The 27,674-nt window shown below is 39.4% G+C and overlaps 1 protein-coding gene across 2 annotated transcripts in view; it reads right to left on the reverse strand.

Annotated features, from left to right (window-relative positions):
* Positions 1-27,674, reverse strand: part of zgc:77784 (uncharacterized protein LOC402947 homolog) — a 62,587-nt gene that overhangs the window by 14,753 nt on the left and 20,160 nt on the right. For both annotated transcript variants that reach the window (XM_034700951.1, XM_034700952.1), the window contains exons 3-15: positions 24,462-24,619; positions 22,853-22,973; positions 22,634-22,772; positions 18,645-18,772; positions 14,271-14,395; positions 11,756-11,927; positions 11,130-11,335; positions 8,423-8,504; positions 8,024-8,192; positions 3,725-3,891; positions 3,280-3,401; positions 2,830-3,046; positions 1,568-1,686 (exon numbers count right to left, since the gene is read on the reverse strand). In XM_034700951.1, coding sequence (XP_034556842.1) covers positions 1,568-1,686; positions 2,830-3,046; positions 3,280-3,401; positions 3,725-3,891; positions 8,024-8,192; positions 8,423-8,504; positions 11,130-11,335; positions 11,756-11,927; positions 14,271-14,395; positions 18,645-18,772; positions 22,634-22,772; positions 22,853-22,973; positions 24,462-24,619 — 1,925 coding nt within the window. The remainder of the gene's footprint in view (positions 1-1,567; positions 1,687-2,829; positions 3,047-3,279; positions 3,402-3,724; positions 3,892-8,023; positions 8,193-8,422; positions 8,505-11,129; positions 11,336-11,755; positions 11,928-14,270; positions 14,396-18,644; positions 18,773-22,633; positions 22,773-22,852; positions 22,974-24,461; positions 24,620-27,674) is intronic.

Here is a 27,674-nt window from a genome sequence, read left to right on the forward strand (position 1 = left end):
GACTCTGTGCCTAAACAGATTTGTGGCGCCAGTTCAAGCATCCTGACAGAAGCTGTTGCCGAACAAGACGACATGAGAATGCGCAGGAATAAACAGTTAGGGCCCTAGACAAGAAAAAAAGCATCAAAGAGGTCTTTATTAATAAATTAGTCAGAGTCCTGCTCTCAGTCTTCTGAATCCAAATACAGACGGTGTTTGAGTCCAAATTCAAGTCTGAATCATCAGTGTTTGAGTCAAAGGCAGGACACGAGTCCTGAAAACCAAGACTTGGGTCAGACTCCAGCTTGAGTCGAGTACTTGAGTGACATACTTCAGTAAATATGCCGGTACTGGACTGTTCTGAAATGTGTTGTATTGAACAAGTTGTACATGTAAAGAGGATCCATCTAATTCAGAGAACTCAGTGATGTTATTCAAACAACAGTCTGTGTAAAAAGTTTGCCAACTTCCACTTACATAAACTATTTGTCACACCAGAACAAACAAAGCTGTGGCAGCAGAAGTTCTCAGTCTAATGAAAAACTGTTTATTAATTCAACTTTGTGTTTGTAGGACGAAGAAATTGTTCTCTCTTTTGTCAAAAGCTGCATTGCTGCATACTTAAAAAGAATTAACAGCACAATATGCTTTCACAATAAAAGCACTCATGTAGAAAATTAGCATTATAATGTTGCAGCTGGTCGCTGTGGAGTAAACTTCAGCTGCTATTCATACTGATGGGTTATTAAATCCACAGAGATTCATTAATAAGGTCACTAACACTACAGATGTAAGTGAATGTAAATCAGTACAATGCTTAAATGTAAAGGTTCTTGGTCACCTCTTGCTTCCAGTGTAATCTGCATAACGTATAACAGATACACTTTTAAATAATAGTTTTTATGATGAAATTGTAATCTTCATAACAAAACTACCAATTCAACATTTCATTTTTTGACATTTGAGCCTTTGAAGGCTTTGTGAGGCCGAACTTTTCAGCAAATTGAATCTTTAAGGGGATTAAGTGTGATCCCTGCCTTCGGCTGCTGAGCCTCCACATATAGCAAACGAATCTGCTGTTTCATGATCAGACTTCTCGTAACTTTCCCCACGCTGGCTGGAAGAATACATCAAAACAAAAGGACTGTGTGTTCCTTATTTTTTTCCTGGAATAGAAGCGGGATGATTAGTAATCAGCGTTGTGCTCATGCTAAGAGACAGATAATCAGAACTCAGTGTTTTTCACAGAGAAGAGCAGATGACAAGAACAGTCAACGTTTAGCCGAGAATCTGATGACAAAATTGAGTCTCTTTTGTGTACTGGCAGCTGATAAAAGTCAATGACTAATTACTAATGCTTAATTAAAATCAGTGTTTTTCTCATAAGTGTCTAAACAACAAATCGGAGGATAGAAATACAAACATCATGGATTAGAAGACTAATTTGTTCCACTCTATTTCCGCAGTCTGCAGCTGTGTCATGGCTTGACCATCTTTAAAGCAGAGATAACGCTCAGAAAAGGAAGCAGGCTTTTAGATGTTGTCTGGGGGATTGTTTGTACTCTTATTCTGAAAGCTGCAGTCTCACCTTGTACTCTCGGATGATCCCACTCTGAGTGTTATGAGGCGGGGGCTCCCAGGACACACTGATACTGGTGCTGTTGGTGAGCTGAACCACTGACACTGCCTGTGGAGCCGCACTTAACACTGCAGACAGATATAAGAAGGAAATTATATTCAAATCATTATAAAACTGATACAGACATTGTACAGGGACACTATTTCAAAGGTCTATCATTCACAATCATATTCTCATTCTAATGTCCTTGAAATAACAATGTAGTTTGTACACATTTAAATATAGTAGCATTTTTTATATGAATATTTAATAAAAAGGCTTGCTATAAACCAATATTATAGTCTTACCTTGCCTACTTATTATTTCAAGTGTTTGTGTCTATATACGTCACTTATTTGGATGTTCTGATGACAAACTAAGAGACCGGTTGACAAATGGTTCAAGTAATTTTTTGTATACGATTAGAGATTATGGATCATACACAAGGGGGTTACACATTAATAAGCCCTCGTTAAAAATTGATCTAACCCCACATAAAACTCATATAAAGAACTTGTGGTATCCATAGTGTGACTTTAATCACTTTGTCTGGCAATGATTCCAGGCATTAAAAGTAACAATACATTCTTTGTCAGTCCCTATGCTGATGGTCTTGTTTTCCTTTATAGCTCATAAAAAGAACTCTGCATTAATTGTTGTTTTTCTGTGCAAAAGTAACAATGCCCCCCTGAAGTCCTTGTGTGTCTCGAGTGTTTAATCAGCATAAAAACTGAAATGTTAATTAAATCTGCTTTGGTGCAAAAGGTTTTTGGCCAGACTATTTCATTAAAGTTGTTTACTGGACTCTCTCCGTCAGTAATCTGAACATCTAACCATAACTACCACATGACTACTTGGAAACATAAATAAAACAACATAAATTGATGTTTGCTGACAGCAATTTTCATGCATATTGAACAAACAAGATCCAAGTTGTTAATCAATGAGCTTAGCTTTTTTTCCTTAAGACATATTCAGGCTGTTTCCCTTCTTTCTGGTCTTTATGCTAAGCAAAGCTATGATAGTTGACCTCAGCATCATATGTAACGAACAGTCATCATTATCTAACTTATAACAAGGAAGGAAAATGTGTACCTCTAGAAATGTTGACCTATTTTAGGCTTCATGGACAATAATAACCCCTTTATACTGTTAAATTTGCCCAAATGTGCTTCATTTCATCATTATTACAAGTTATGCAAGAGTTAAAGTTAATGTTAGACAATTCTTACCCTCCTCAGGCGTATGCAGCAGCACCATGAGACTGTCATGTCCTTGTAACTCATTGAAGTACGGCCGGATTTTGATCTCATACTCTTTATTGCCGTACAGATCAACTAAGATGGTGCTATGATCAGAAGTGGCCTCCACATCCTGGACCGACCAGGAGCTGCCAATCGTCCGGTGATACACACGGTAACCCTGAATGTACCGCGACTGACGGGCGACCTGGAAAATGTTGAAAAGACAAAAAAAAAAAAAAATACAGTCACAGAGTTTAATATTTACATCAGTAATCAGGAGCAGAACCAGCAGCGTTTGAACTCGGAGTTAATCTGTTTGTGTCACGTAATATTTGAAGGAGGGTTTGAAGTTAATGTTCAGAGATTAGCGTGTCCTCCGCACATCCAAAAGCCGACTTTGAAAAGTAGACGTTTTCATCAGCCAAGTGTTCCACTCACAGTCCAAGAAATCCTGGCACTGGTGGGAGACAGAACGACAGGCTTCTGCAGGTAGACAGATACCTCTCCCAACTCTCTCTGCACCTGTCTGTGGTCCACACCCTGTTCTGTCGGACTCCCATCTGCAACAACAAAGACAAACATTCAACCCAGGATTAAAAGAAACAGCTGAACAGCACATATGCAGCTCAAAAAGAAAGCTTTTTGATATAATTAAACATGGCTTAGGGCAGGAGAGTATCACACTGAGAAAGCAATTAGTTTTCAGACTTCATATGCAAAGTTTTTCTAAACCATGAAGCACATTATCTTTGTGCCTGCTGTACAATCTGTATCTCTAATTTCTTGCTATATAAATATACACTGAAGTAAAGATTGTGAGGAATGACTCATATGAGGCAAAAATATAACAAGAAAATAGCTGATTTATGCTAACATAACTCACCCTGCGTCCTGACCGGCTCAGATATGGGGCTGGGGTCACTGAGGCCATAAGAGTTAACGGCTCGCACAATAAATAGATAGACGGTGTTTGGGAAGAGTCCCACGACTGTGTGCCTCTCCTGCCTCACATGGTCCGCCACTGTCTGCCAGGTGCTGCCCACTGATTGACTGAATGAAGACAGAGGACACATTTAGACTTAGGAAAGCATTTCATCATTTGAAAATATGAACATACAGAACATCTTTCCATCATAGTTTCACTTCACCAGCTGTGGGATCAAATCTGTAAATTTGCCCATGATTCAAGGATTTGAAGTTTTCAAGGAAAGTCAAGTGATGGTGAAAGACAAGATTTTAATCAGAAAGACGTTCAGGGGGTTTTAAAGTTTCAAAAGGTAAACGTGCTAATGTGCTGCCCACATTGTTTCACTCCTGTTATCTGAAGAGTGTCGGCTTCATTATCATGTTATCTCGAGATAACAACAGATTTGATCACGACTCTTTGCCCTTTGCTGATGGCCGGATAGGAACAGACGGATGAAGGTGGAACAGGCAATGTCAGAAAGAGAAGTCAAACTCTGGCATATCATAATAGTTTTACCTTGTGGTTATGACAAATGTGACATGACAATGTAATTAGATATCATACGCAGTATTAGGGTTATGATTTCAGATAGGTAGATAGGTCAATTTTAATTTTGTCACATTTGAAAAGCTAAAAAAAAAGCAATGTTTTGTGACCTTCATCACTGAGAAAGAAAGTGAATTTGAAAAAGCTGACAACTATTTAATAAAAACCAACTATTCTGTTAATTGATTATCTTTGGAGCATTACACGTGTGTCAGTGTCATTCTTCTGTTAAACACAAGCAGCAACCTACAGAGTTAAACATTTTGGTCAAGATAAGGCTCAGAGTGATGTATAATTGGTCATAATTAAGGGTACAGCTGAGCATTGTAACTGTTAGCCAGGCAGATTAAGGCCTGCCTCAGCTCCACCTCTTTGCCTGTGTTCAGATTGATCCAGAGCTAGCATGAGTCAGCATTTTCATGACACATGGGCTAAATGACACATCTTCAGAAACCACTGGGTGATGTCACTGAAACTACTACATCCATAACTGTCTGTGGCTAAATATGAGTCCACAACATGCAACCAGTCATTACATAACACAAAGACTGAAAGCTTGAAAAACAGCGAGCCTAGCTTTGTATAACAGCTTCAAAATCCATTGTGAGCAACTTTAAAACTCTTTAATCAACTGGTATGTAATCAAGACAAACACTGAAGTTTGAAAATTAGCATTTTAACTATGTCTCTATGCGAGCTAAGCTAATAACTCCTGATATTAGCTTCATGAGCTGACAGGTATCAATCTTCTCATCTAACTGCGTGACAAACAAACAAAATGTTGCTCTCTTTTGAAATAACCAAGATTGTTTCTAAATGATCTCACACAAAACCCAAAACTGGAGTGTGTTTAGATGTCTAAGTGAGCGTATTAGCTGCTTCTTTGGACCATAACATTCAGTGCATCTTAAAACACATAGCAGGTTTGAGCTAGCAGACGGAGCAATGGCAAGTTTTATTCCCTTCCTCTTTTTATTGCAGCAGGTTATGAGGATGGTTTCTGAATGGCTCCAGTGAGGATACAACAGCCCCGGTGCTGCGCAGGGACGAGGACTATCAAACAGCATGAGCACAATTTAACATTTTCCTCAACTCCACAGAGGAAGAAATGGCGATGTAATTACAACATGCATGCTACAGCATTTTCCCATCTTCAGGGATTTCTTCTCAGTCACCCTTTTCACCAAATGTACCTCAGAGAAACAGTTTGCCCTTTAAACAGAGACTTTGAAAATGTTCAAAAAGCAGATTTAAATGGGATTGAAGAGAAAACAATGACTGCTTTTACATCAGTCCACCAAGATTACTTCTCTTTTATAACACAAATATTGGTTATTCCATTTTCTGTATACAAGAAGAGTGCTAGGACGTATACAACTTCCTGGGCAGGAATGTGCCAAAGTGAGCGATTCCCTTATCACCAGCTCTGCGTGCAGATCTACCTCACTAAGCTTTCTGTCCACACACACACTAACTGGACTTTTGTGTGTTAGTCTCTCGTTTTGTACCCTCTCTACTTCCTCTATAATGAGTGAACTCTCCAACTGGGCAGCTACCCCCATCTCCCCCCCACCAACACCACCTCCTCCTTTTGGTGCCCTAGGACAGAGCTGACCACTGCAGTAATTGTCTCCTCCTTCACTCACTGTCTGCCTCACTAAAGCCTCTGGTTGGTTGTTAGGAGCCGCTCTGGCTCTCCTCGGGATGCCGGGTCTAAATACTGATGCACCGAGTGTCACGGTTTCACTTCAGGACGTCACTTAACAGGACTGTCTCTCCCTCAGGCAGAGATGAAACATTTTCAGACTCTAATGAGTCTAAATGAAGAAGACTCCATTATCTGGGAACAGTCAGATTATCATTAAACAGAGAGAATGGGGGGAACTTTTTAAGATTGTGAAGCCTGAATAAGAGGCAGAAAGTGCATCAAAGTGTTCAACACGAGTTAAGACTGTCTTAAATAAACTGTAACTCAGGCAGAAGTAAAACGGGGGTACATTATTACAATGACGCATAGATAAATTTCACTATTGTCTCTCTTTCAGCTACCAAGGCAAGCACACTAGCAGGACCAGCAGTCAAACGAATATTGCTGCTGGGCATTTCACAAATTTCGCATGAGAAAGAAAAAGAAAGCTCTGCAAAGCTTGTAAAAACTGTTAAATGTGGCCTTAGTTGCTAAGAAGGAGAAAATCAGGAGAGAAATACGTGCTGGAGTGACATTATGGAGCCGACATGACTCGTTCCCTCGAGCTTACACTGAACTGGATAAATAAGCTTTTCCCTTTAAGGCACCTAACTCGTGGAATAGCCTCTAAAAAATCTAAAGACAATAGCTCTTACCTCTTTTTTAGTGTTTAAGACTTTGATTTCTAGCCACTGTGTCTCAGATTGTAGCTGTTTTCATTGATTTCTGCTGTTTTTGTGATTGATTATATGTGTTTGTTCACTGGTTGGAGGTCTAAAATGAAATGTGTGGGTGTATAAAGGGTCCACTGACAGATTTGTTAAGCTCTGTTTTTACAGATTGGCATGTATTTGGAGAGTTGGAATATTGTTCCTTCCGCTGCATTAATTTAATCACTTATTTAACACTCATTTGTCCTTCCTCAACTTTATAGAAGTCATAAAAGTTATAATAAATGAGCTCAGTCAACTTAGCCTTACTAATTTACACCAGGTACAAAATTAAGTTACACTCATTGTAGATCCAAAGAGCAACAAATGTTTCGTTACTAAGGCTTCGAAGTTTGTTGTGCCGATAATAAAACCATCTGTGGTCTTGGTGACAGTAGCGATCTTCTCAGAGTCTATTTTTCAAACTTGCTCTCACACTTTGTATGCCTTTCAACACTTAGCATCATCCTCTGATGTCTTTACTTTTAGCTACTCAAGCTTGTTTTTAACTTATTATTTTCACTTGTGCAGCTCCCGATAATCTTGTTAGAAAAATTGCATTATGATTCAAGATGAGTAGTATTATAATATTCATCCCAGGGATCACTGTCATAATAAACAAGCAGTAACTGACTTAAAACCAAAAATATGCTATATAATTTATTTGGACTGGTTATTTTCTGTATGCTAAAAGTTTGGATTCTTGTTTTTAACTCAGTCTCAATGACTCTATTGTAAGTTTTTTCCATATCCAAGCCAATCGAGCCATATTTGTAAAGCAGCGTTCATGCATGCATGCACACAGCCCAAAGTGCTTCGCTTAGAACAAAGGCAAGAAAGATGAAAAGGCTTAAAAACAAAACAAAATCAAGACAGTAAGAATAAATTGAATTGAAGAAATAAAATAAATCAGTGAAAAGTTTAAAAAGGATTAATAAATAACTGCCAAATAAATAAACAAATAAATGAACAATGTTTCTTTTGATTTATGACAAAAATATATATTTTTTTCTGAATATTTTTCTTTATTTTATTTATCTATTTATTTATTTACCAGGCCAATGTCATATTTGCTCCTGCTCGTCAACATGAAATCACGTTTTTAATATTAATACGTGTGACCTTGAGATTATCGACGAAATCTCTAAAATCTTCCTAAAAATAAACAAAAATCCAAGTGACCAGAAAATAGGCTTACAATGGAATTTTTAAAGCCCTCAGTACTGAAAATAAGACTTCACATTCAGCATGCTCACACGTGTCACTGTGTACCTGAAGGCCTCGATGATGTAGGAGGTGACGGCCGCCCCGCCCTCATGTGGATTTGACTGCCAGGTAAGGGTGACAGTGTTCTTAGTCACCTCAGTCACTACAGGTTTCTGCGGCGGCCCTGGGAGCTGGATGAACTCAGAAACTCTGGACACTGATGAAACTCCATTCTCTGTTACACAATCAAAAGAAAAAACACACACCGGCCGTATTACATCACAAGAGTAGAAAGACTGTGGTGAACATTTGGGCTAAACTGGAGTGGGTTTCGTCTTATAATGGCCAAAGACTCTTGTGAAGAACATTGGCACAGCAAGTAGTTTCTTGAGCATGGAGGTGTAGTGTGAGAGTGACAGAGTGTGAAGTGTAACAAAGAGACAAGAGTGTGAGTGGTGTGAGTACCTCTGACAGTCAGCATCCCACTCCAGCTCGACTCCCCTGTGGCACTCGATGCCACGCACGTGTACATCCCAGAGTCCGTGTCCTGTTACACAGAAGTCAACTTTTAAGACAGAAACCCCCGAAATCGTAACATGAACAACTGCTGTGAGCACTTTTTACATTTTTGAATGATAGTTTTGATAAACGTCAACAACTTCAAGAAAGATTGGACCAAGAACGTCTAGAGTAAAACCATGCTTTACTTAAAATGCTCTCAATATGTGAAGCAGGAGTAGAACAAACATTTACTGAAAGCACATTATTTTGCTTTTTATTATAGTTTCAAAGACAGAAAAGTACTCTAGTGGGCCTCTACTAAGTTTTAAAGAGAAACACAAACTATTTCCCTTCACTACATTTTCCTGGCTGATACGTTTACTAAACACTTTAACTGAGCCAAAGCCAGAAAAATATCATGATGCAGACACAACATTAATATGTTCCCTCTTAATTAGTAGATAATTATCTGAGCTTTTAAATCAAGTCTTAACTGAATTAAGCAGCTGAGGCTGTATTTTAGAATCTATTTATTATTATATATACCTTAACTGTAATGTAACAACTAATAATGGAGCAAATAAATGACTTTAAAAGATATGCTCCATTTAAAACCTGACTGCCAGATAAGACTTCCATTATTTATTCATCTCAAATGTGTTATATCATCTTCTCCTTGTTTGCCCGCTGTGCTCTGAGCAAACAACTCTGTGGGTCATACGTTTTGTAACTGCATAACCGCAAGGCAATTAGTGTTAAGTTAAAACGTATAACTATACTTAAAACGTCCTGTGAGCCTGAAGCTAAACCTGTAAAATATTGTGTTAACACCTCAGGAAGTTTCTATGATGAGCTTGCTGAAGCAACAGTTTCTTATTCTCACATTATGTAATTCAGCTGCAAAATTAACAATCACTTTGATCCATTTTTCTTAACACTTGATGGCTGTTTTTCCAATATTCACTCATTTTACGCTTTATTTTTGGTCTCCAACAAGTCCTGATGTAAATAGCTAACTCTTTGACATTTATATGCTTCCCTTATGGTAATAAAGAATTGTTTCAAAATCAGCATCTTGTTTTTTGTTTAAGAAGAAGGCAGCTGTTTTCAATCAAACTGCATCTGCAACACCTTGCAGCTCGGTTTTTGGTCCCCACCAACCCTCTCAACACCTCAATCTTTGGCTGCTTCATGCTTCAAAAGCAAGTTGAGCAGCTAACAGCTATTGTTTTTCATCTGTTCATTGGTGCTTTTGGACCACAAACAGCTGCCTGATACAGATGAAAGAAGTGATAGTGAGCAAAACCAAAACACTGCGTAACCCCTCCAAACACACACACACCCCAGAAGTAAAAAGAGCTGAAGGATGCCAATCAGCCATACATGCTTAAAAGGAGCCTCATAGATGAATTCTTTCAGGGTTTTCACATATCACATCACATGTAAACATTTGATCATTGTTAATATCAAATTTCTATAGGAGCTTTATGGGAAGGATCTCAAATATTTTCCTGGTTTGTCATCACCCTTACAGTAAAAGTAGATCATGCATACCTAAACAATACCCTTTTACTCTCAGTGGCCCTCACCTCAGCAACAGTGGCTCAAAAAGCATCACGGCTACAAACAATGAGGCAGCACATCTCCCTCTACTGTACCTGCCCCTCCTGTATACATTATGAAGTGTATACGCCTGCACGCTTCACTGAGAGTGGTTGGTGTTCGCTCGAAGCCCTGCCCTGGCTGAGAGCCAGTCTGCTGGAACCATCATCAGACCATATGAGATCATCCTCCGCAGCGTTGACCTCTGGCTGACAGACAGACAGCACAGCGGGTGGTGCAGGTGAACTTCTTTAGATGACTCAAACTACCGCTGAAATATTGATGGCGGGTGGGGGCATCAGCAGGGTAAATATTTTTAGTCGCTCGCTCCTCATCTCCATTTCCCCTCCTTTTTTTCCTCCCTTGTCAGCCCCCTTGATGCCACACTAATGCATCTCTTCTGTTCCATTGAGCACATTGGCATGGCAGATTTCCCCCGCCTCAGTAGAGCAGCGGACTGAACTTTAATTCTCCAAGTTTGCTGAGCATCGCGGCAGGAGAAACAGGATGAGGGAGGAAGTGAATAAGCATACAGTCCCCGGCAGGAGATTTAATTAAAAGCCGGTCAGATGATTAATCATCTATCGCCAGTCAATTAACGGAAATGATGCTTCTTTTGCTCCGTTCTGCCTGCACCCACTGACCTCCAGGTGGGGTTATAGCACAAAGGGGGCTCCTGACTGCTCCTCCATCAAAGCAGAACGCATTAGCATTTACAAACAAGCACCTTCATTAACATTACAATTACACACCGCATGAGCACATAATTGCATTGGAGAGATATGGCCTGCCTCAGAGAGATTGGTCTTTGAAACCCAGCCTCACCTTAATTTTGCCAACAAAAAAAGGAATTTATAATGGAAAAGGAGAAAAAGATATGTCACCTCATGGGCTGCAGAAAAAGTCAAAGAAGGGCGGAGATCAGACAGAAAAGTTTTTAGTAATTTCCATCAGTCACAGAGTCAGTTTGCCTTCAGTTTAAGGACAAACACCCGTGACAACTCCTCCTTTTCCTGCCCTATCAAATAAATGACCCTCACTTAATGTAAACACACACACACACACACACCTTTATGTCAGTGATTTGTAGTGTCCCATTCTCCATCAAGGTCACCCGAGGTTTATTTCCCTGAAGTCTCTCTCCCTCTTTCTCCCATGAAATCTTGACTGCAGGCCCACCGATCACCCGGCAGTGCAGCTGAACCGCTGCACCCCTAGACACCGTCTGATTGGCTGGGCCCTGGCGAATAATTGGCGGGACGCGACCTGAAGGACCTGGCATTTTGAGGGCAGAGGAGGCAGAATATTATGTTGATCAGCTTTACAGTGGGGAAAAGTGCAGAAAAAAACATATTTGGAAGGGGAACAGAAGGCCTATAGAAAATAAGATTACAAAGCTGCCAGCCTTTAGAGTGCAAAGGGTGAAAATAATTTAGCTGCTTAGTAGGCAGAAAACAAAAGGCAGCACAAAGAGAGAAAAAAAGCTTAAATCTGGTGCTTACAAGCTGCCTGGGGAAGAACATTGTGCCAGAAATTCATTGCTCATCCAGCATGGGGTCTCTAACTGACTCCTTTCTTAGTCTTTATGAGCCTTATTGTTATGCACCTACTTAGTAATTAATATGTTTTCTTCTCATTAGTGCAGAATAAAGAATAAACCTCCCCAAGGTTCAAAACATGACTGTGCAGACTCACCGCCTTCCACCTCCAGCAGCGCCTTGGTCAGCACACTTCCTGCCACGCTGATGGCCTGGCAGATGTAGAAACCCGAGTCCTCAGGGTGGACGTCTGTGATGCTCAGCTCCCCGCTCATGGAGACAGAGTAACGGCCAGACTGTGATGGTGGCTGACCAGGAAACAACAACAACTAGGCGTACGACAGAGAAGAAGAGAAATAATGATAGATCAGGGATACATCATGTCTGTTTTCAATTCATCAATAAATCATTATCTTGTGAAATGAAGTGAAATATTCCAAATTTGCCCCAAGTTAGTCTCTTAATTTATCTAGACAACAAAGAAAATCTAGATTATTTTTGAACTGATTATGAGAAAAAAGCTGAAGAAATGACTTTTTCAACTAAACATAATATTCCTAAATTATTTATTTTGTTGGTAGAAAAAAATCATAATTTGAGAGTTACCTCAAACGCTGATTTTAATCACTGATTCATCTTTTAACTGTTTCGTCTGTCTTTATTTTTAGTCAGTTTTTAGTTATTAGAATGCAAATCGCAGCGTCCAAAAGTCAGTTTAGAAGCATAGACAATAGAGAAAAGCAACACATATTTGACAAATGAGAAATAACAATACCTTGGGGGACCGGGCCTTTGCCATAGCCGCCCCCACCCTCTGGAACTATCTCCCCCCACACATCCGTGCTTCTGACTCACTTCATTCATTTAAGAAACAGTTAAAAACTTACCTTTTCAAACAGGCATTCCCCACACATTAATTATTCCACCTCTTCCCTTGTCGTCTGCTTGTCTTATATGTCTTTATTGTATTTATTTATTGTCTCTCTTGTAAAGCGTCTTTGAGTTCTTGAAAAGGGCTATATAAAACTTAGGTATTATTATTATAATTAATATATATATTCTAATATCAAATAAATGATGAATTGTGCCAGTTTATAATAAACAAAAATCTAACCTAAGAACATCTCCCAAGCTCCAAAACTTAGCCAAACTTAGCCAAACAACCACCTATAGCCCTGCTAGCAGCTCTGCCAGACTGTAAAATGCTAACATCACTATGCTGCTATCTTGATCCAAATGCTTGTTCTAGCCTTGTCCCTAGCTAAATGAAATGCTCTTGATTACATCCTCACAGTGTTCATGCTGATGGTAATGCTAAGGTTTAGCAGATCTAACGATTAGTGAATTCAACTTCATAGTTTTGCCTATTAGAATGCTAACACTTGGTGATTTAGCAACACAAACTACAGCTGAGGCAGATAGGATGAACTCTTTTTGGCTAGTCTTATTTTTACATTCAGAAAGTCCAATTTTAGGCAAAAATAGCCATTGATATTGGTACCAAATTTCAGGAAATTCGTTCAACAGCTTTGAGACTTTTTGAGTTTTAGCCTTATTGTAGGGCTAGCAGAGCTAAAGATTGAGGAAGCTGAAAATTGGGAACTGCATTATCATAAAACCAGAACTATTGTTACACAATTTAATGCTGATTCTTTTACGATGTTAGCACAAGCACAGCCATGGTAAAGGTCAAGACCTGAAGAGACTGGGTTGTTTTGATGTTTTCAGATGATGCCCACAAACAGATGTTTTTATGGCTTGTCCTTTTCCATTTTTTTCTCAATAAGGGAGATGGATGTGAACAAGGGGGAAGGGATGCACATCAATCCATTCAGCCATCCATTTCATTCCTCTAAGAGGCTTAGACTTCAGTGTAGGCACAAGGTTATAAGGCTAAAGATAATCCCCCAAATACAGCAAAAAGCTCGACAAACAGCCAAGCCATGCCTCAACCATCCTGCACACTGAAGCTTATTCACAAAATCTGTGGCTGAACTTCCAGTTTTCACCAAGACTAGCTTCTGAAAAAAACATCTGAGGCTGCTTCTACAAGTCAGTGATCCCAGCTGCTGTTGAGCAACAGGGTATTTATAGTTGTGCACAGTGAGGAAAGAGGACAGTGTGTTTCTGCGGGTTCGCCCTGAAGAAGAAGCTTCCACACCTGGTGTACTTCCTGCCAACTCTCCCTTCTTCCTTCCTTTCTACTTTTTCCTCCCCCTTCTCCTCATCACTACACTTTTACTCCGTGGTCGCAAGCAGGAGAAACATTTCTCGCCAACGCAATACTGCAATGCCTTCCAACTCTTTGTCTCTCCTCATATCTTTGAGCCAAATGCAAATGTGTGCTGCACTCTCTAGTTCGCCTCTCGCCCGTTTCACTCGTAACAAAAATGTGTTTTAAAGAGTGTGGGCAACCCAAGGAAAAAAAAAAAAGGTGTCAGAAAAAGTAGGATTAAATCAGACAAAACCTGTTCGTGTTGCAGCGAGTATTTCTCGCCTGTAGAACAAAGGAGGTGTGAAGCAATACTGTATGAGTAAGGTTTAGAAAAACCTGGGGCTTGTTGAAGAGCAGATGTAACCATACAATGATATGAAAACAGGAATATACTGCGCTGAAAGTGTGTGTTGCTACAGGATTAGAGGAGTTTTTATTCCCTGCTCCAGCTTTTTACCTGGCTGCCCTCTTTCTGCCAGAAGATGGCAGGTGGAGGGTTTCCTGTGGTGCCGCATTGGAAGGTGACGCTCCTCCCCTGGGAAGCGATCTGATCTCGGGGCTTTGTGGCAATCTGAGGAGGAACTGAAGAGGAAAAAAGAGAGGGAATACCCGATAAAAGTATTATCACTGCTTGTAAAGAGCTGCTTTTGAATACCTACTTTGCAACGCCTGAATATTGTAGTTTTGGAAGAGCTATGTCCTTAAACAAAGTAAAAATGCAAGACAACAATGCAAAGTACAAGAAGTCCTGCATTCAAAACCATCTCAAAGATAATATAAATACCTTATTTTCCTTTAAATGTCAAGGGTAAAGGCACTTATTCTGCATGAAAATGTCGCCAGTGGGAGAAAGAACATCATAAATGGGTTATTAAGTTGTAAATACTGTTCTATCAATGTTTGAGCAGCATTTTACCGACGTAAGGTGGAGGTATTTTTATGTATTTTACATAAATTCAGTCATCCAAAAGTTACATGATAAATCTGATTAATAATAAAAAGAAGAAAGAAGGATACAAAAAATTCATTGTTGACAAAGGTAAGTGTCTAAAAACTGCACTTAAGAAAACCTCTGAAGAAACTCTGTGTCACTGCTTTTAGATTTATTACCATAAAACACTCATTAGGTCCTAACAAGCACGATTTAAGAGTTGTCTCTTTAACCTTCTGAGCTTTTTGATCTATCACTACACTCTCATCATCCCCTCATCTCTAATGAGAGGCATCACCTCCTTGTCCCCAGAAAATAACAAATCATCACAGTGCACGGCCGCTCTGTACCGCTGACATTTACTCAGTTATTTTGGGAAAGGTCCGGGCATGAGCTGCCAATTTCCAGCTCGGGTCAGATCATTGCTTTAGCCACATCATCCTGGCCTCTGTAGATTTACACTGACCACCGCCTTCTACCTCCAGTCTGAATAATTGGCTCACGCTTCCCGTCGGATGAGAGGCTTCTGTAGCCTGGGTTCATCCTCTCGATAAATCTCTGCACACACACTCACATTCACACACACACACACACAGGAGCATGCACACACATTTTTGGCTAGATACACAAGAGATCTGAGTCATCTGTGTTGAGTCGTAATGTTCTCACTGAGAGCATGTTCCCAAACACTGCAGACCTCTCACACTGTCATTAACAATTAACTGCTTTAATTACAGTTTTTAAGACGCTATAATGTCTTAAAACAAATGTGACGTTACTCCCATGAATTCTTTGTCTCATGACTTTTGGTATTAGACTCATTGTCAGGTTTCTTAATTGTGTTAAGAAATGCATTTTTTTTGTCTAAGTCCTTGTCAGTGTAGATTCTGGTTACATAACTTGTGTGATTGTGTTTATCATGGATAAAGATGATGCTAAACAGGCTTGTTGTGTTAGGATATTATCACTGTTGGTCACTGCTTGCTTGAAATAACAGAGTGTGAGAACACACCAGCTGGTTAAAAAACCTTAATAAAAGCATAAAGGTGCAGCATTAGTTCTGTACATTTTCTCCTCTTCTTCTCTTAGGGTGTCCTGGCTTTTTTTGACAATTTTATTTTGGTAGATTTATTTAGCTGAGATGAAAGTATTTCCTTGGCCAAGGTTCAACCTGAATAAAGAACTTTCTGGCATGATTAAAGACACCTTTTCGACATAGATGAGTCACATCCAGTTTCCCAGCCAAAAGTTATTTTGTTAGTTAAATAAAAAGAACATATATATTTATATCAAAGTGTGGGAGAAAATCTGACAAATTTAAAATATTAAGATTAGCACAAGAGGTGTTACTACTGCTGAGACTACACCTTCTCCTATATAACTATTACCATCAGTAGAATTAGTGCAGTTAATAATATGGGATAGTATGAGCCTGTAATACCTGATGTATTATGTCATCTACTGCCCTGAAGGAGCTTGTCAGTGTTAGAAGTAAGCCGTATGATGTCACTGTGATATCATCAGGGTTCAATACAGTTCATCTTAAATTGACACAGACATTTATAAGAGAAACTACAGGCTTACAGGATTGTAATTTGTCAATTGTAATTTCTGAAGTAGTATAGCAGTAAATTAATATGGATGGCGAGCCTCCATCTCCTCTCATTGTGAAGCCAAAATACTGCCTCGATGGCCGCTGCCATATTGCGCAGGTGGAGCCAAGGCATGAGCAGAAGGGATTTGGCTGGGGGAGCCACGAGACGGATGTCACACCCCTTCTGCTAACCAAAGCATACATTTAACTAACTGATGAATAAGCAATGGTGTTAACTGACATAAGGAAAACATAAAAAACACTAACACAAGAGACACTGAACTTTCCACAGCATATGTGTCTGCTTCAAACTGACACAAGCATCCTTTCTGCTGTGGACTGTACCAACCTGAGGGATCTTCTGTGTTTTATCAGTGAGCTAAATGTGCGTTTCAGTTAGCCGAAAGGGTGTGATGTCAGTCCCAAAGCTCTACCAGCCAGGTTGTTCTTCTCATGCAATTCTTCTCATGCCCAGTAAGTCAGCACCCATCAAGGCGTTTTTTTTTTTGCTCCACTTCTCACAATTGGCTGAAATGAAGGCACATTGTCCATTCAATATCCAGTCAATGATCGGTACAGTACAGCAGAACAGATTCTTGTGTTGGTTTTGAAGCCATCAGTCATGGCTATGGTGAGTTTAATTACTTGTGTGAGGGTTTGTGATGTTTTATTTTGCTGTTCCTTCTCTCATTTACTAATCCATAAGAGAACGCTGCAGGCGCCTGAATTTTGTCAACAAAGCTGTCAGTCATGATGCCACATCCATCAGCATGTAATTGGTAATTAAAGATGAACTTCTCTGAAAAATGAACACTTGCACTCTTAAATTGACAATTAGCAAGCCAGGCACTACATGCTCCAACAGATTTATATTTGTCATTTCTTTCAATTTTCTAATTTGATCTATGTCCCATTTGTTATAATAGAAGAGGCTGCTTTAGGACCTATAGTGCAGGCAGTCACAAGGGGGAGCTCTAAAAGTTTTGGCTTCCCTCAGGGTAGCTGTGGCCTGTCCATGATCTTATACAGTCTATGCATGGCACAAGGTTAAAATTCTGTAGAGCAGCATTATGGGAAATGCTGGATTCCATTTGTTTGTAATTTGACCCATTTAAGAGATCCAAAGTCTGGATTTTTCAGCTTTTTAAACAATTATACCACCCATTATTTCTTCTCTTATTTTCCCTCTGCTTCTAATGAGTCCCTTGATGTTGTGAAAAGCATCTCTAAATTCTTTAAGAGTCCCTCTTTAATAATAACTATGCACCGTGTTCTAATTTAACATTAAAGACAGACTACCACTGCGTTGGAATCAAATCTTTCAGAAGCATTCTGAACGTCTGTAGCTGCAAATGAGGGAAGGATTTACACTGTGTCACAGTAGCCTGACATACTCCCCTCCAAACAGCAGATGTGCGTTTAATAGGAGTCCTTAATCTGCCGTACATTAAGTCAGTATGTCTGTGGCTTACTTAATGCCTGAGTGCAGCAACAGGCATGTTGTAAACATCTCAGCGCCTAATGGAGGAACTTATTTACATCATTAAGCATTGATTGTTGATCTAAAAACCATTAAAAATGCCATTCAGATATGAGTACACAACAAATGAGCATCACACAAATGCGCGTTCCAGAGGGGAATTAGACGGAGAGTGAACTTACAGAGCGGACCGGCTGGAATGATGATAGGGTTTGAAACATGATGGAGAAAGATGGAAAATTAATGAGATGGATGAAAAGCTGAGCCACAAAACAAAACGAGTGAAAGCATGGAAAAGAGCCACAAAAAAAAGGGGAAGAAGACACAGACTGAGAGCTTGGTTAGGATTTCATTTACACTGATAAAAGCATTAGTGGATGAACTCGTCTGAGACTATTTAAACCGAGACGCACAGACAGAAGAAAAGGGCATGGAGAGCGGGGAGGAGGCGAGAGGAGAAAGATAAAGAGACAGGAAGAGAGGGGGAGAGAGAGTCATGTCTTATTAATGCTGGGACTGCTCTCTGGCAGTGAGTTAAAGCACACATCTACCAAACATCTGTCAAATGGCGTAATCCATACGGTTTAGCATAAGCTCCTGGCAGCACCACTGGACAAGGACTCACACAGATACACTGATATTAAAAACACAGAGCTTTGGACGTGGAAGGGGAACTGGCTTTTGCATGATACTGTTGCCATGTGACTGAATGTTATGCATGAACATGGCTGCTGATATGAGGGCCTTTTTTATGCATGCCTTAGTCTGTGACAGTGTGTGTGTATGTGTGTGGGCTCATATACAATATGCATGATGTGTTTCTTACCATGGACCTGCAACATGGCTGAGGCCTCCGTTTTGCCCACACTGTTCTCAGATGTGCAGGTATACGTCCCTTCATCCTGCTCTTTCACGCGGAACAAACGCAAGCTATTGCCGTTGCGGATTTCAAACCTTTGGGGTAAGAAGAGGAGGGAGATAATAAAAGATCTAAGAGAGAAGCATCATAAAAAGAAAACCACAATGCTAATCTACTCAAAGAGAAGAAAATCTGCTAGTGGTACAAGATAATGTTATTTTCTTCCTTGTCAATCAGCCTATTGCAAGTTTTTTTTCTGCTTTTCCAATCAGGTTAAATCATCTTGAAAGGAGTGGAACAATGTGCCTTATCTGCCTCAGATGCTATTGCTGGTTCCAGGAAAATTTCTCGAAACAGTTGAAAATCAATTTAAAACGAGGAGGAATATTTTAGCACATTGAAAGATTTTTCATTTGCCTTTTTATCTCTTAACAGCAGATTAAATATAAAGTTATAATAGACTTTGGAGAGCTATGCTTTTTAAATCACCAAAAATTACAGCAGTACTGAAATCTTGTTTGTCTCCTTTTCTCGTTGCAAGTGATGCTATGAACTAATTAGCTTTATTCTCTAGACTCATTAACCACTGAGTTACAGATATGGGGATGAAAAATAGTCAAAAGATGAAAGAGTGTTATAACACTACACAACCATTAATAGTAACTGTTTCATTAGCTACCAATTTTTCAAAGTGAACAAAGAAAATCTGACACTGGAGTCGCTGTGACTCAATTGCTCTGTTCACTTAATCACAGTGAAAAGTGTTCCCTATGTTGTCTATACTCCATCACTGCCTGATATGCCGACACACGGAGTAAAAGTATGACTTTACTTTAAATTCATATCTATATAGAATCTTTGTGTGACTAAAAGTGCCTTTATATTGCAATACCTTCAAATGAACATTAGACAATCAGACAGAGGTCATTCTGAACTCACATACCGTCATAACAAAATCTATTTATTCTCTTTTAAACCAGTGCTCTAAGTGGGCAGGTACGCCCTACTGGGCAGTAACGCTCCATAGTTTGGAGATCCAAAGGCATGTCGTTCTTACAAGGATGTGTCATCAGATGCACAGCTGGCGCTTTGCTATCTTGAGGACGCAGAAGGCGACTACAACCATAGACCAACTAAACCCTGGTCTAATGTCAACCATGCAGTTAGTTTTTTTCCTGCTATTCTGAGTGAGAGTTATTAAGACAGCGTACAGAGATACGCAGCAGCGCTCCTACTCATCAGGAAGTGTGTATTCGCTGAGAAATTCAGAATGAATTATTGTAGTGGGACAGAGGATTCAGAGATGGTAAGCTTCGGTTTCCCTCCTCTCCTTACATCATGTTACTGCTTTCAGCAATGCCAATGTTGGGATGCCAGAACACCAGAGCACCCTCACCTCCATCTCCTCACACCCTTCCTTCACCTCACCTCTGCAGGGGCCAAAAACTGTAGCTTATTATAGCCCTAAGACTGACACCAAGCTCTCCCGGCTCAGTGGGATGCATACACTCTCTCTAATACATGTTGAAACAGACATATGCTAAAACACGTTCAAATTCAAGAAGATAAGAGAAAGTAAACAAACATTTACAATCTACCTTCCTTTGAAGTGAAGCACACAATATGTTGGTTAACATAAGATCCTGCCTGACACTGTGTAATGTAGTCCCACCGATGTGCCACATGTAAATGTACACAGTGTCTCTCTTAATTCAAAAAAGTAACTTATCACTCCAGCTGTGCAGTGTGATAGTTTCTGTGGGTGTAACAACAATCCATGCATCAACATAAATCATACAGTGATCTGTGTGTGCTTTGTGTGAACAGAGGCACAACATCACAAGCTCTTTGCACCCTGGGCTTCTACTGTGTGCTTTAGATCATATACAAAGAGTCTTCTGTGGTTTAACAAACATGCTACAGCTTGTAGATGCCACGGGTTCGTCTGTAAAGAAGCCTGCAAGGTTCATCTCTGGAGAAATGCTCACAGCTGAGGATCTGTATCTGCTTATATCAGATTTCTTTGTGCCAGTGGTAGGTAGGAATGATTCTTGTAAATTGCTTCACAGGGGCTCTGTTCAATGCATCGCACTTTCTCTATTTTCGTGAGCCTCCAAACATTAAGTATTCACTTAGGCACCTAAAATACATAACCCAAGGTGCTCTACGTGTTGTTGTCATCCTTTCGCAGGTGTTACATGACACCCGCTTGTCTGTTTTCGCTGGAGAGCAATGTCAAAAAACACAAACTCATGTGTCTACTGTGTTAGGTAAATGAGGATAACTGTTAAATAGGAGCATGGTGAAGCAGAGATGCAGAGGCTTCTTGTTTGTCTGAAGTTGTTTTTTCAATAAATGTACATTGTGAAAATCAGCATTACCTTCTGGTATCTTTTAACTGTAGAAATGTGTAACTCAATGCTAATGAATCACTGACACTGCTACACAATACACACTGTAACACGTAAATAAAGGGAGCACTGGCACTTTTTTTTTTCACTTAAAGCACTGATTAACATCTGACCTTTTGGTAAGCACTCTTATTGGCTTTCATGTAGAAGAAGATGAGGAGATTGATGCCACTAAAATGTCTACAATAAACTCCAGCCTTGGCTAGGAGAAGATTAGCTTGGTACTGCTAGCATAAAGGCTGAAAATAAAAGGGGGGAAATAGAAGCTAGCCAGAAAACATAACTTGTCTTTTTATCACTTAAGTTATCATTCTGGTTGAACTTAATGGATAATATGTGAGCTTTAGCTTGTAGGGAAATGTTATAACCCCTAGACAGTTCAGCTGTTTCCTTCTATTTCCAGTCTGTAGGCTCATCTAAGATAACTAGCATTAGTGTCACAGTTTAAGTTTAGTATACAGACAAGAGGCTGTTGATTTTCTCAGCTTATTACTCCCAACAAGAAAACAAATTACTGTTTATGTTAGAAACACAGAAATGAAGCTGCCAGATGATAGTTAGCCTAGTTGAGCAATGGGACTAAAAGGAAGCAAGGGGGGCTAGCCTAGCAACTTGTGACTTATTTGTCACAAAACATGCCTACCAGCACTTAAAAACTATCATCTCACATAGAGGTTAACAAACAAGGTGTTAAGTGTTAGTTCCACATCCCTTTTTATTTCAAACTTTTTGCAAAGATAAGCTAAAATACAGCTTGCTGCATATTACTAAATTTGGTGTCAAGATATGAGTATGATCCTCTCATCCAACTCAAGTTAAGCAAACTGAGATGCACATTTCCAAAAATGTTGAACCTTTCTTCAATATGAAACTCTACTGACTTTTTGTCCCCTTTGTTTTGTAATACTGCTACATGAGTTATTTCAGCATTGAATTTGATGTTTGTCAGCTCCATTGTGCTAAAATAATATTCTGAATGTGGAATATTGAAAGGTTATGTAGGGCAAGACTGCAAGGAGAATATACATCAAAATGATCTGCATTAAATCTCTAACTAAAGAAATGATACAATACAATATATAATTTCAGGTCAACATAAAGTGTTTCTTAACCTACATGCATACTACTGTATTATAATTGGCTGTACTTTGTTCATGATTTCAATGTTTGTATTATTTTGAATATTATATCATCAAACTTTGGAAAACAGATGAAAGAAAGTGAAAAAGAGTTATTTGATTGGCTTGGCTAAATATACATTATATTAGGTTAAGTTGGAAAATGGATGAAACTGGTCACAGGAGGATTCTGCCTGCTAATGAATCCTCTTTGGTCTTTTTTCCAACTATGAATTTGTATTAGCAGACTGACAGACAGGCATGAATTAATGAACAATTACTCCACATATGTTTTCTGGGTCACATGAGTTTTTAATCCAATACACGACTCCTCTCCTGTAACTCTGGATTTCTTATGCAGTATGATGTTTATGCATCACTTGTGTTACTCTCTATGAGGCTGTGCTCATGTCTTTAACTCTCTCACCTCCCACGGGGAAGCTCCCCCTCCTCCCGCCGCCATCGCACGGTGGGGGCAGGGTCTCCATGGACCTCGCAGAGGAAGTCAACGATGTCTTCCTCCATGACCACCTGGTTCACTGGCCTCCGTACCAACACAGGACGCTCTGCAGGAAAAAGGGCAGTTCATGCACCATACATCACTTGAAGCCACCAAAAAAAAATCCACTTTATACCAGAAACTCACCGTACACCACCAACTCTGCCGGATCGCTGTCCCTCTCTCCGACCATATTTGTGCCCACACAAACGTACATGCCAGCATCACTTTTCCTGGTGTGAGAGATCATCAGTCTGCCCCCACGCATCTGAAAAAAATAACAGCTCAAGAGATTAGACTTCAGAGTGCTCTGAGTGATGACATTAGAAAGATAAAAATCAAACTTATCATTGCAGCCTGTAATGGAAAAATAATCCACATTAGCATACTCTTATTTTATAAACCTCGCAAATACAAAGCCATGTGGTCACTTTTGTATACTTCCATTTAGTGGTGGAATATAACTTTGTAGATTAACTCAAATTTTGCACTAATATATAATACTTCAATTTAACATTTGCTCAACGGCACTAAGTTTCCACTGCACCAACTTCAGACTGAAATATCATACCTCTGATTCATCTACATTTATCCCACAACTATATAAGACATTTTGTCTGAGGTTTTAGAAACAAATATTTGAATAAAGTGCCACATTTTCATGCATAAATAATAATAATTTCCCAGCAATAAGACTAATAATCCCTTAATTTAATTGTGATTAATTCTCCTGATAATACTTGTACACTTTAACTTACATGCAATGCCAGTGACAGCAGTAGTGTGCGTTATGAGGAGTCGAGTACTTTCTCCTCCACTGCCTCTATGACAGACTTACATCATCAGTCTTTCAACTACAAATAATGGTTACATATACTTGAATGAAATCTAACAACAATCAGAGATTGTGTCCAAATATTGATTTTACAGGTAGAGAGTCAACAAAAGAAGACAAGTTAATACATTTTCTAGTCTGTAGGAAACCAAGATGTCTGCTTTGTATTGTTGAACTTTGTGTCATTGTGTTTTTTATCTTTGCCTTGAGCTTGAATGAAAGGAATAAATGGTGTGTTTATGACATCTCTGTGAAGAAAAAGGCACAAAACCAGAGTGCTTGAGGTGATGCCTTTGGTCAAATCCAATATCACATGCATTTTTTTTATTCTATTTGAGCTATTGTTTGTTCAGGTATCGACAAAAAAAACTAAAAAAAAAAGAAAGCAACACATGAATTGGAAATTAAAAGTTAACTTCTTGTGCATTTTATTGTCCCTCAGTAAGAAAATAATAGCATTTTTTTAAAGCCATGTCATTGTCAAACAAGATGATGGAAAGACAAAAAATTAATAATGAAAAATGAAAAAACTACAATATGTCAGTCTCTTTCTCACTTGCCAATCTGTCTATTGCTCCATGTTCCAAAGTCATTTGTTCCTACTGCAGACATAAAATTTAATGTAACATGCAGTAGTTTCATCACAAAAGGCTCAATCATTTCATGTAACAGTTGGTTAATGTTGTGAATTTGTTGGACAAACTTTCAGGCACAGATTTAAACACATTAGGTGCACCAGTGGGAGTTTATGGCATCAATCCCTCTTTCCCTTTTGCCAATTTGAGAATGTGCTGTCAAAATTAGCTTCAATGCATAACATGGAGTATCTAAAAGGCATAAAAGCTATAAAAGCTTTTCCTCTTTGTTTAAAATGGTAGTTGGACTTGTGGAGTGCCTGTTCAGGCGTTCGGTTGTACTCACAGAGATGCGATCATCCTTGGCACTGACTCGGACGTTGTTGCGTTTCCAGGACACGGTGGGCTCAGGGTGACCACGGGGAGGCACACACTCTAGCACTGCAGGCTCACCACCAGCCACCACCACGTCGCTCGGGGCCTGCCGGAAATCATCTCTCAGGGCTGTGAAGAAAAACACAAAGAAATCCAATTAGCTTCAGAAACCCTGTCTGTGAGTCTGATGTATTTAAAATAAAGGCTGGAAATCAGACCCACAGATTGGTGAGCAGCAGCAGCACAGACACAATAGTGGCTACCATCAAAAGAAACACCAATTTGTCTTGGATATCATTTAGGCTTGTTTTTTGTTTTTTTAGGAACACCATCTTCTTGCTGAGGATTGCCTGAAAACAAGCTTATTGAGAGAAGTCGATTATTGTGTTTGCATGTGCATGACTGCTCAAATCCCTGGCAACATCGTCCTTGTTAGACAGTGCTCTAATGTTTTCCTGGGCCGTGTCCTACTCTGCTGTCTCTCCTGTCAGAACAGATGAATAATGCACATCTCTCAGTCCAACATGAAGTAAACAAATAACAGCGCATTCATAATTTAGCTCATGTGTGAGGGAGAAAAAACGGCCCTCGCATTAATGAAAGGATTGTCTCTGAAAAGGACTTTTGACAACTCTGCAACATTCGGAATCGAATAAAATCATCTCCAAACTACAAAAGCTTCTCCTCTTGTCACCCCTGAAGTTTTCACACCCGCCACCCTGTGGATGATGGCAGCATGAGGAGTCTTTGACACGGCCACCTCTGTTATCTTCTAATCTTCAGCTGTGATTGACAGACAAAAGTCAGTGTGAACTGTGAACGGGAGCCTCCTCAAGAGACCTTCTGTACGATGTAAACTCTGATGCTGACAGGCCCATGTTTTCAAACCTAAATACACGAATGGATCCACGCATGTTGGACCACATCAGGCCTTCAGGCTGTAGACACAGCCTGAAGGCCTTTTTTTCTCTGCCAAACAATCTCCTTTTACACTTTCATTAATAATTTAGTCATCTTTTCATGAATGCAAAGAATGATAATTTGCTTTTTTAATAAGCCTTTCACAACAGATTGACTCTATCCATGGACACACACCTCAATCCTGAGTTGTATGATCACTGAACTCAAACCCCCTGAAAACCTTGGGCCTGCCAATCAAAGTTACAATGGCTGCTTTATTGTTAACTACAAATGTTGGCATGGGGTGGCTGTGGCTCAGAGGCAGAGTTTGTCATTCCTTAATTGGAGGGTTGACGGTTCTATACCAGCTCCCGCAGTCATCATTCCTTGGACAGGACACTGAACAAAGCTAGTTGTTTGTGAGAGCATGGGGATGGGATTAGTTCATATTTATCAATTATCAATTATTATCTGTGCAATAACTTACCTTACTATCTATCCAACAGATAGAAGTGTAAATAGTGTCTATATATCTGTAATATTTGCCATATTTTATTTTGTTCTATTTTATTCTATTCTAGTCTACCTTTATCGTTACTATTATTATGGTTATTACATTTTTTAACTATGTAAGTACATTCTTGTATTCCCCTGTCCCGTGTTGTAAGCTGATGTAACAAAATAATTTCCCCCAATGGGGGATCAATAAAGTATATCTTAATCTTAATGAGTGGAACTTTACATAGCAGCCTCTGCTATCAGTGTATGAATGTGGCTTGAATGGGTGAAGGTGTTTTGTAAAAGCGATTTGAGTGGCCAGAAGACTATAGAAAGCGCTGTCTATGTACAGTCCATTTACTCTTTAGCATGTCCGGCAAATAACCTTGAACCTAAGCCATGCGTTTCTCTTGTTTCTGTTGGTTAACTACATTGTTTGCTGTGGTTACAAGTCATGTTAAGGTGTTAAGAGCTAAGATGCTACAATATCAGACTTTAGTTTAGCCATAGCTTCTCTGTCATGCACTGGATTAAATTTTGGTTTGTCCTTAAGCCAGACTTACACTGGATACTTTTCATTCAATAAACTCAGTTTCATTACATTTTTCTTTATCCACCAACCTTTTTTTTTTTTCTAGAAAACCAAGAAATTCAGGAAAAAAAATTGAAGTGGAAATTCTTCCTGATGATGGCTTGATGCTGAAACACACAGGAGTGTACTTTTAAAGTCTACATGATCATGCCATGGAATTAATGTCATTCTAACTGTTGAAAAAAGAGCGCCTTGGAATTTTTATATATATCCCCTTCCAAGGAGCACCTCAAACTTGCACCTCTTTGAGTCCAGGATGTGCTCCTTCCTCCATCTTTTCAACTATTTTTTATCTAGTTTAGGTGAAAACCAAACTTACATCACTGTATTGACAATGCTAACTGAGGCTACAATAAATAAAGGTATCGTGAAGTTAAAGTGACCAACAAAGGTGGCAGCAAGAGCATGATGAGTGGTTAAGTCTGGGAGAAGTAGTCAGATGAAACATCTGCCATTGCACTTCTGTAAAAGGCCAGAACAAAGATTCTTTCCAACCAGGGAGAATCTTTCAGTTGAAAAATATTCAAAAGATGTCCATTACCACTGATGAAAGATATAAAAGCATTTTTGAAGACATTAACTCAAGGAATTGTACGTTTCAAGATTAAAGAAATCTACTTCTGTCACAAAAGTCATCACGCAGCAAGTGCCAGCTCATGCACAGTCTTCTTTTTTTCCGTTCTGTGAGGAATGTTTACGATGACTCTGACCTTTCTTGTTAACGTTATTAGGACATATTTGTTTATCTATCAAAATCATACGCCAAAAAAATGTGTTTTCTGGCACACTGGTGTTGTAACCATATTTCAGCCAGTTGAAAACAGGTTGAAATTAGGTCTGAACACTCAAAGCTGATTTCACCCTGTTTACATCCAAATTTTAGCGTTAAAATCCGCGCTAGTGCTCACTTGGTGCCTTTGCTTGCCTCATTAACACAGCAGCCACTACGGGTCTGTTTTTGCCGTCTCTACTTTTATTAGTCAGTCATAGCTTTACGAGGTTTACTTCTCTTTTTCAATCATATCTATACGATGTAAAGCTAACATCCTCCTCAGCTAAACCTTCTTATTATCATTAGATTACATCAAAATCTAAGCTGGAGAGAAAGATCCTGCAAAACAGTAGCCTTAGTAGTTGCTATTGCAAGCTAACAGAAGTTTTTGCTTATGATAGTTGTCATTTAAACCATACAAA

This window comes from Notolabrus celidotus, chromosome 14, assembly GCF_009762535.1.
Source record: "Notolabrus celidotus isolate fNotCel1 chromosome 14, fNotCel1.pri, whole genome shotgun sequence".
In the NCBI taxonomy this organism is placed as follows: domain Eukaryota; kingdom Metazoa; phylum Chordata; class Actinopteri; order Labriformes; family Labridae; genus Notolabrus; species Notolabrus celidotus.